At 43.0% G+C, this 8,948-nt stretch overlaps 2 protein-coding genes across 3 annotated transcripts in view; both read left to right on the plus strand.

Moving 5' to 3' along the window:
* Positions 1 to 1,842, plus strand: part of NANP (N-acetylneuraminic acid phosphatase) — a 7,998-nt gene extending 6,156 nt beyond the window's left edge. The window contains exons 2-3 of one of the 2 annotated variants that reach the window (XM_029220130.1): positions 292 to 961; positions 1,701 to 1,842. In XM_029220130.1, coding sequence (XP_029075963.1) covers positions 292 to 948 — 657 coding nt within the window. In that variant the 3' untranslated portion in view covers positions 949 to 961; positions 1,701 to 1,842. Of the gene's footprint in view, positions 1 to 291; positions 1,590 to 1,700 lie in introns of those variants that run through there. The other variant, XM_029220131.1, reaches the window with a different exon arrangement.
* A 1,622-nt stretch (positions 1,843 to 3,464) lies between these two features.
* Positions 3,465 to 8,948, plus strand: part of NINL (ninein like) — a 120,007-nt gene continuing 114,523 nt past the window's right edge. The window contains exons 1-2 of the mRNA XM_029220129.1: positions 3,465 to 3,487; positions 6,902 to 6,986. Of these exons, the coding sequence (XP_029075962.1) occupies positions 6,971 to 6,986 (16 nt within the window). The 5' untranslated portion in view covers positions 3,465 to 3,487; positions 6,902 to 6,970. The remainder of the gene's footprint in view (positions 3,488 to 6,901; positions 6,987 to 8,948) is intronic.

The following is an 8,948-nucleotide window of genomic DNA, read 5'->3' on the forward strand; positions in this document are numbered from 1 at the left end:
TATATATATATATATATATATATATATATATATATATATATATATATATAAAGAATCTTCTTAGAAAAAATTGGTAAAAAAATATGAATGAGTTGTCTAGAAAGGTTGGGAAATCTTCACTCTTGTGTTCTTTAAAAATAAGACCAATTCCCAACAGAAATGGTGTGGTAATAGAGCTTCCTTAAGACAGAGGAGTGGAGTTAGAATCTGTCTATGCTCTGGGTTTATAGGCTCACAGGATAAGTATTAAAGACATGAAGTATGTTGATGGAGTTATTTTCCTTTATTTAGGTGATAAAGCTCTTACAATCAAAATACCATTACAAAGAAGAGGCTGAAATCATCTGTAACAAAGTTCAAGTTAAGCTCAGCAAGGAATGTTTTCATCCTTCTAAAAGCTGCATTACTGACCTCAGGACTTCACACTGGGAAGAAGCAATCCAGGAAACAAAAGGTGGTGCGGCCAATAGGAAATTAGCTGAAGAATGTTATTTCCTGTGGAAATCTACACGTTTACAGCATATGACACTAGCAGAAGATGTCAAAGCCATGCTCACTGAACTTCGAAAGGAGGTCCGCCTACTTTTATTAACAAATGGAGAACAACAGACCCAGAGGGAGAAGATCAAGGCTTGTGCCTGTCAGTCCTATTTTGACGCTATTGTTGTAGGTGGAGAGCAGAAAGAGGAGAAACCGGCACCTTCCATATTTTATTACTCCTGTGATCTCCTTGGAGTACAGCCTGGGGACTGTGTGATGGTTGGTGACACACTAGAAACGGATATACAAGGAGGCCTCAATGCAGGGCTGAAGGCAACAGTCTGGATAAATAAAAATGGAATGGTGCCGTTGAAGTCATCCCCCAGGCCGCATTATATAGTTTCTTCTGTGCTAGAGTTACCTGCTCTCTTACAAAGTATAGACTGCAAAGTCAGTGTGTCTGCTTAAAGCACAGAAAAGGGTATGCTTACGAATTTTAGGGTCAAATTACAGGGTTTGAACTAAGAAAAGTTAAGGCATTCTATATACTATGACTTAGTTCTAAGGATAATTATACTGTCATGTAATGGCCAACTAACCATTGACTGGTATTTATATCTGAAAATCCAGAGTACATTATTATAAGTTATTTTTAGTAGGGTAACCCAGAAAACTTGAGGAAGTATATTTGTTAATCTGTGGCTTGAGATTTTTTTTTTAAATTACTTTGTTAATCTCTTAGCATCTTGGATCTATGAAAATACCAAGGAGGATAACTTATACATGGGTGCACAAATACAGATTTTATGTTTTGGCTTAAAAATAGGTATTTTTTAAAAAATAGTTATTCTAAAACATATATACTAGAGATTTATTAGAGCAGTTGGATCTGGTTAATATAAGTACCAACTCGCAAATCAAGGCATTTCACAGTGAAATTATTTTCATATTTTCTGTTTCAAAAACATGTACCATATTTTTGCCTACTTTGTACGTATACTTCTCTTATGAATCTAATTTTTCTGCATTACCTTTGGGATGGAGGGGGGATAATTTTCCTATGGTGTGTACATGACCAATAAATTCCTCCAGTAAAAAAGCTGTTAAAATCAGCATATGGTGCTCCTTTTCCGTTACATTTTCACATCTTTCCAGGATGAGCTTATAGGTTCCTGTTAGTCTTTACCTCTTATGGAAGTACTTCTACTATCTTTTCCCAGGTACGCAGTGAGGTTGAGGGACCAGTCTGTCTTGCTGTGGATGAATGCAAGCCACATGGCCCCAGAAGTCACTTTCCTGGAAGTTGCCTTGGTGTGGCCTAATCATGCTGCCCGCATCTGTTGTCTGCTGACTGGATAGTTTCACCCATATGATGAAAACTAGTAGAAAATTAGGTTTTGCTATGAACCATTTCCAGAGTGCCATTTTAATACTTGACTGGCTCTTTTTGGTATCACCGTCTGCCTTAAGTCTCCTGTTTTTCAAATTTTGGGAACTATGTCATTGTTTCACAGATTTCTGTATCCATTTCAGAGTTTGCTTTGAGCTTAGTAATTAAAACTCCATAGGGAGGCATCTTGCAACTTAGAAAAATGTCTCAAGACCATTAGGCTAGAAAGTCTCATGATTTCACCAGCCAAACTTAGAGTAAAATGGTTAATTAAGGAAAAAACAAATAATGATTAGGGTTGTTTTTTGGTAGGATGTTTTTTTTTAAACTTTTGTATAGGAAACTACTAGTGTAAGATGTTCGGTAGTTGGGGTATATTTAGCTAGGGCTCCTTCAAGTGTTCTGTGAAGAACAGGATCCTCTGCCATTGTGCATGTGCCTGTTGCGCTTCTCACTCTTAATTTTTAAAAATGTGATTGTGCCCTTGACTGTTCGCTCTGAAGCTGAACGTTTGTGGACAGGGAATGTTTGTGTATAGCTCTTCCAGGTACGGTGTCCATGTGACCTCAATTATAATTGTAGCTATTTGAAAATTGTTAAGTTGGAGGATGTTGACAGGAAAATAGTTGTGTGCATGATTTCTCCAGTGGGCTGAGTGTGGTGCTGAGAGCTTGTCCTTTCAGCTCACCCACAGGATGGGTCTAGACATGGCACGTTCACTGTGCTCACTGAGAAGGCTCATTGCTCCCAGATCACGGCAGCAGACCTCCTAGGATGTTATATGAGCAGTTCGTCAGCAAAAGTGATGTGGCGGGGAATGAAATAATTGAGTTTTTTGTAATGTAATATTACATTCCATTTGCACTTTTCCTTAGGGAAGAACTTTGTGGTTTTCTGCCTTCTGAGTGGAATGTTACAGAAAATATTAAGAAATCTTGGAATAGACCTATTTTATTAATAATGTTTTTGTTTTAAAATAATATTTTGTTTTTCATAGTTTCCCATACTCCTAGAAAGCCATAAACTCTCAATTGTCCAGAGGCTCTCCCAAACACTCATTACAGAGGAAGGCCTAGAGTAGACACGAGTGGATGCTGCCCCTGGAACACTGACACAATGATGGATGTTTTCTGGTTCCATATACATGTCCACCCACTGGTGCATGAACATCTTAGATATGGTGGTGCCCAGGACCCAGCAAGTGTGAATATTGTAGGAAAGACAGTTTTCTTAGTTACAGAGGTACTTGGTTTAGCACTTTCAGATTTCTTTGCAACCCACAATAGGAAACATTTTCTGTCACAACCCATTAAACACATTTATAGTGAACATTTAGTTAATATCAGCGTGTGTATATTAAATATATATTTAACAAACAAAACTACTTCCTTGCTATGCATGATGCTCAGGTTTTTTTCATTCCATCATTTTTTAAATTGGGGAATATATTTTTTTCATTTTTGAACAAGTACTTGTGGTACTTGTACAAGTATTTGTGGTACACAAGTCAAAGAATGAAAACGTGAATAGCAAAAAGTCCGTCTCACCTCTTTTCCAGCAACCCGCCTGCCCTAAAGGCCTCTGCTGTCAGCAGTTCCTGTGTATCTGCATGTATAGGTAGGTATGAGTATATAGAATTCCTCTGATTCAGGCAGGTTTTTATTCCTGCTTTTCAGTTTTAGGAGGCAATGATCTTGCTAAGAAACTGATTTAAAAAGTTATGAAGCTTCTGTGAGTCGTTCATGTTAGGAGCATACATCTTTGATCTCAGCCATCCACTGTTGTTGATAAAGGTGATGGTTCCATTGGCTTTCACTGGGCCAGTTGTTCACTTTGAGGTCAGTACAGCTGTGAAGCCCTTGCTTCTGCCCCAGTCTAATTGCCCTCTTCTGGCACATATCACCATCCTGGAGTTTCCCTTTGCCTCTTAGGTTGGATGTCCTGTGCCCTGTGTATTCCCTTTTTTGATTTGTTCCCCCTTTGGTGGCATGCATCCTGAGTAGTTTCCCTATAAATGTGAGAGATAAAAATATTCAGATCTTAAGTGTCTGAAAATGCCTTTATTCTCTTCTCCCATCATTGATAGTTTAACAGCATGTAGTTGGATATCATTCAGAATTTCAAAGGCATTGCTCTGTGGTCTAGCAGCCATTTTAAGTGACAATTTTCTTTTTCTCTTGAAGCTCTTAGAACTTTGGTTTTTCCCCTGTGGTCCATAATGATGTATCTTGTTATGCTTTCATCCTCTACTCTTGGCACTCTTGAACCTTTCCAAACAAAACCTTATGTCCTGGAAAAATGTAATTACTTAATTGATCATTGCTTCACCACTGTGTTTCCCGCTTCCTTTTTCTGGAACTCGTACTATTCGGATGTTGGACCTCCTCTACTGACCCACTTTCTTTTCTTTTCTCTCCTATTTTTCCATCTCTTATTTTGTTCTATAATGCTTTTTGGAAGGTTTCTTCAACTTTACCTTTCAATCCTATTGAATTTTCTTTCCTGCCTGGCATCATGTATTTCAATATCCAAGTTTCTTCGATTTTCTAAGTGTTCCTTCCCTTTTTAAAAAAAAATTTTTTTTTTTTTTTTCGGTACACGGGCCTCTCACTGTTGTGGCCTCTCCCGTTGCGGAGCACAGGCTCCGGACGCGCAGGCTCAGCGGCCATGGCTCACGGGCCCAGCCGCTCCGCGGCATGTGGGATCTTCCCAGACCGGGGCACGAACCCGTGTCCGCGGCGTCGGCAGGCGGACTCTCAACCACTGCGCCACCAGGGATGCCCTAAAAAATTTTATTGGAGTATAGTTGATTTACATAAATGTTCCTTCTTAATGGTCTTTTTTTTTTTTTTTGGCTGTGTTGGGTCTTCGTTGCGTGCGGGCTTTCTCTAGTTGTGGCGAGCGGGGGATACTCTTTGTTGCAGTGCGCAGGCTTCTCATTGTGGCGGCTTCTTGTTGCGGAGCACGGGCTCTAGGCGTGAGGGCTTCAGTAGTTGCAGCACGTGGGCTCAGTAGCTGTGGCATGCGGACCCTGATTAACATTCATTTTTGTTTTGAGTGGAATATTACCTCTCAAATTTTTTTAAAGTTTTTGAAGAATCCACGGAATCCACTGTATCTTCCATGTTGCTCTGATCTGTTTATTTGGGTCTATTTGTTCACCTTAGAGGCTTTCCTTAAATGCCCAGTGAACCGTGTTTATCACAAGAGAAAGGATGGAAATGCTGATTGGAAGCTCTGCACGAGTGGCTGGGTCTTGTAAACTCAGAGGTTCCTTTTCTATAGGGTATCTGGGTAGGCAGTTATATGAAGAACCCCTGGGGTCAGTGTCTGAAGGTCTTTCCTCTTGGTCTACCTCCCTAGCAAAGAATCTCTGACTCCTGACTGAGGGTAGAGGTCTGATGTCAGCACCTGGGAGCTGAGTGGGAAGGAGGTGTGTGGTGGGGGGAGAGGCATATGGTCACTTAATCGCTGTTCCTCGTTGTACCTGAGCTCAGTTGTGTGTGCTCTCTCCCGGTCTAGAGACCCTCTGTTTTACTCTTTCCATAGAAGCATTGTGACTTCTGTTGAAAGGACTTCAGGTTGGAGGGGGCAGGGGTCTAGGGATCTATTTGTATTTGCATGTTTTCTTTCTTTTTCTTTTTTCTTTTGGCCACGCCGTGCGGCTTTCGGGATCTTAGTTCCCCAACCAGGGATCGAACCTGAGGCCCCGGCAGTGAGAGCACCGAGTCCTAACTGCTGGACCACCAGGGAATTCCCTCCGTTAGTATTTGGAACACCTTTTACCCCATCTTCCTTAACTCAGCTCCCTCTTCTCCCTCATGACTGAGGCATCTGGTGGTATCAGTGCCTGAATCTTTGGAGAAGTCACTGTGCACCTCATGATTTCTCAGCGTTTAGAAAAGCTGGTCTAGACTCAGCTTTCTTGAATCTACTAACTCCTTTGCCACTTGTCCATATGCTTTCTGGCTTCCACAGTTTTGTTGTCAGCGCCTGTTTTCCTGGTGTGTGTGTTTAAATTCCTTTATGATAGTTTCCATTGGGTTTGGGGTAGAAGCAATATTAGATGGGTACTTCCTTCTTTTGCCTTTATTGTGGAAGCTGTTCTCTTCTAGTCTGTGTTCAATGTAGGTCAAGTGCCTGTGCCTCGTAGTCACTACCCCCAACTTGAGAAAGGCTGCTCATTTGAAGTGGAGATTTGCAGCATGCCCACAGCTTTTTTTTAAAATTATATATGCAGCTTATTTCTTAAGATCTTTTCCCCAACTTCCTTATTCTCTGTATTCTTGTATACAGCATTCCTTCTCTGTATACAAGAATGTACTAATGCCCCTTAATTGTACAATTTTAAGTGATTTAAAAGTTAAATTTTATGACGGTTTATTTGTTGGTTTATATCACCCATATTATATTTGCTGAGTTCCTAATAATTAGAGATGTGTGTTTAATCTTTTTGTACATCTCCCAAGTTTGAAATCTGTGCTTGAAAACATAATAAAGTAAATAAAATAATAGTTGGCAAAATACACTTTGAAAATCATACATATGGTGCTTCACTGAGTGTCCAGCAGATGTCATTGAAATACGATATTTACAGTGCTCCTCTGAAAACAGCGCTGTTGTTACGTTTAACTCCTTGGAATGAGCAAAGTTTGTGGAAACTCAGTGGGTTGACTCCTCCCTTAAAGAATGATAAACAACATGGAGCCAAAGTAAGAACAGTCGGTACACTGGGTACACACCGCAGCTGGTGAGACAGCCCGTCTACCACAGCAGGAGAGGGGGGCCACATCCAGTCCCCCTCCCCCAGCTCTGCCAGATTCCCTGCTTGCCCAGTGTTAACTCCCCAGTCAAGCGTCAGATAGTGTGGCAGATGAAAGAAGATGCAGGCGCCACGTTTGAAACACCAGGTGGTCAGACATAAAAACTAAAGAACTTAGTAGGAAACATGCATGTAACCAGCATGCTGAGCAAGGAGGACACTGGGATGTAATCATAATGAAACTTCCCTGTCACCTATTGTTCCTTTAGCCTCGACTCAGGGGTGAAGCTTTCTCCCTGCCAGTGGGCAAAGACCAGATGGAAACTCAGACATGAAGAATGTGCAGCCTAACAGGTTAGTCCACACTGCCATGTTTGGTCAAGAGCAGGCTGGGGGCTGCAGGGTGGTGGAGGAGGATGGTGTGCGGAAAGGGTGGTTGTCGCTTAGCTGGAGCCTGCTACCGTCCTGAGTTGGCTCCGAGGCCTGCAGGCCCAACAGATTTTCTCAAGTGACTACCTTGTGGGCACTGCCAGGGCCTCTGGAGGCCCCCGCTGGGCTCCTGCAACTGCTGCTCCTGGGCCCCTTCTCCAGCGGGCTGCCCCCCTGGCCCTGGTTATCTGGCAGGCCTTTTCACCAGTGACTCTCACCAGTGGGATCCCCTTCCTCTCCCAGGCAGCCCTCCTGGGATGAGAAGGACTGTACGTGGGTCCAGATCAGCCTCTTTCCCATGTCCTTGCCCCACCATTAATGAGAGTGGAGTTATACTCCCACCCACATCCCTCCGCTGTGCTGACTACCCTGCTAGGACCCTTGAACTTGCATGCTTTCTGCAGCAAGTGCATGTCAACCTGTCTCTCTGAGTTTTATCGTTGGATCCCACTCTTTAAGTTTGAGGTCAAGGAGATAGTTCCTCTGCCACTCCCCAAGGTGATGGGACGGGCTGCAGTAGCTCTCTCCAAAGAAACGCCATAAATTCCCTTCCACCTCCATCTCTACTTTCTCAACTCTTAGTTTGTGAAATGGGTGAGGGAGCTCAAAAGTCAGGAAACAAGTTCTTGACTAATTACCTTGAAAACTCTTCAGGGAGTCTCACACTCGCTGTGGTGTCTAATATCTACTGACTTAGATCACAGTTTCCATTTTAATATCCTGGTACCTAAGGAAGAAGGAGTATAGTGCACGATGAACACTTCCTTTGTTTTTTATATTTTTGGCCGAGCAGCTTGCGGGATCTTAGTTCCCCGACCAGGGATTGAACCCGGGCCCTCAGCAGTGAAAGCGGAGCATCCTAACCACCAGGGAATTCCCAGATGAGCACTTCCTAACAGAATATCAAATAAGGGAGCTACCGTGCGGTGGCTTCATTGAGGATGTGAGCTGGGTATTGAAGGATGTAAAATATTTGGCCGTGCTGCGCAGCATGTGGGATCTTAGTTCCCTGACCAAGGATCGAACCCTCACCCCCTGCATCGGAAGCATGGAGTCTTAACCACTGGACTGCCAGGGAAGTCCCCTTGAAGGATGTAAATATTTGATTGGGGCAAAGAAAGGAGAGAACATTTACAGAGAGAATTCAGTTCAACACAAAGTTATTGGACCCCTTCTGAGTGCCAGGCAATCAGGAGGAGTTCACAGTCTCCGAAGAAGGAAGGTGATCAGCCTGGCTGAAGAAAGGGATCTCAGTAGGGAATGGTTACAAATGAAATTTGGACAGGTAGGAAGGGCAGTCCTGGATATGAGGCTCAGGGGTGGGGAGAGCACATTTTAGAAAAGGAGGGGTAAAACTTGTGTGTATGAGTTTATGGGTCCGTGTGCATGTGTGTAATGGGACAGATGAGTGTGTGTGGATATGGGGGTATGACTAGTGGAGTGAAAGTGTATGTGTCTGTGTGTAGAGGTGCATATATGTGAAGTGGGTTGCATATATGTAGTGTATGTACATGTATGTAGAAGGGGTGTAGATTGTGTGCATAGTGAGGTCTGTGTGTAGTGGGGTGTGAGTGGTGGGGAGTGAATATAGTGTTGTGTGGGTGAGTGTGCATGGGTGTGTGAGGCATATGGGTGCAGTGGGCTGTGTTCATGTGTATATGTGAGTAGCGGGGTGTGTGTGCGGGGGGTTTTGTGTGTGTATGTAGTAGGCTGTGTGTAAGCATTGGTAAGTGGGGTAGGAGTGTGTGTGAGCACTGTGTGTGCTGAGTGCTGCAGTATATGTATGTGAGTCGTATGTGCAGTGGAGTGCTTATCAGTCGGTTGTGTGAGTAGTGAGGTACGTGTAGTGGGAGGTTCTTGGTGGAATCATGTGAGTGGTGGGGTGTA

Source organism: Monodon monoceros, unplaced genomic scaffold (genome assembly GCF_005190385.1).
Source record: "Monodon monoceros isolate NGI ecotype Baffin Bay Population unplaced genomic scaffold, NGI_Narwhal_1 Super_Scaffold_13, whole genome shotgun sequence".
Lineage (NCBI taxonomy): Eukaryota > Metazoa > Chordata > Mammalia > Artiodactyla > Monodontidae > Monodon > Monodon monoceros.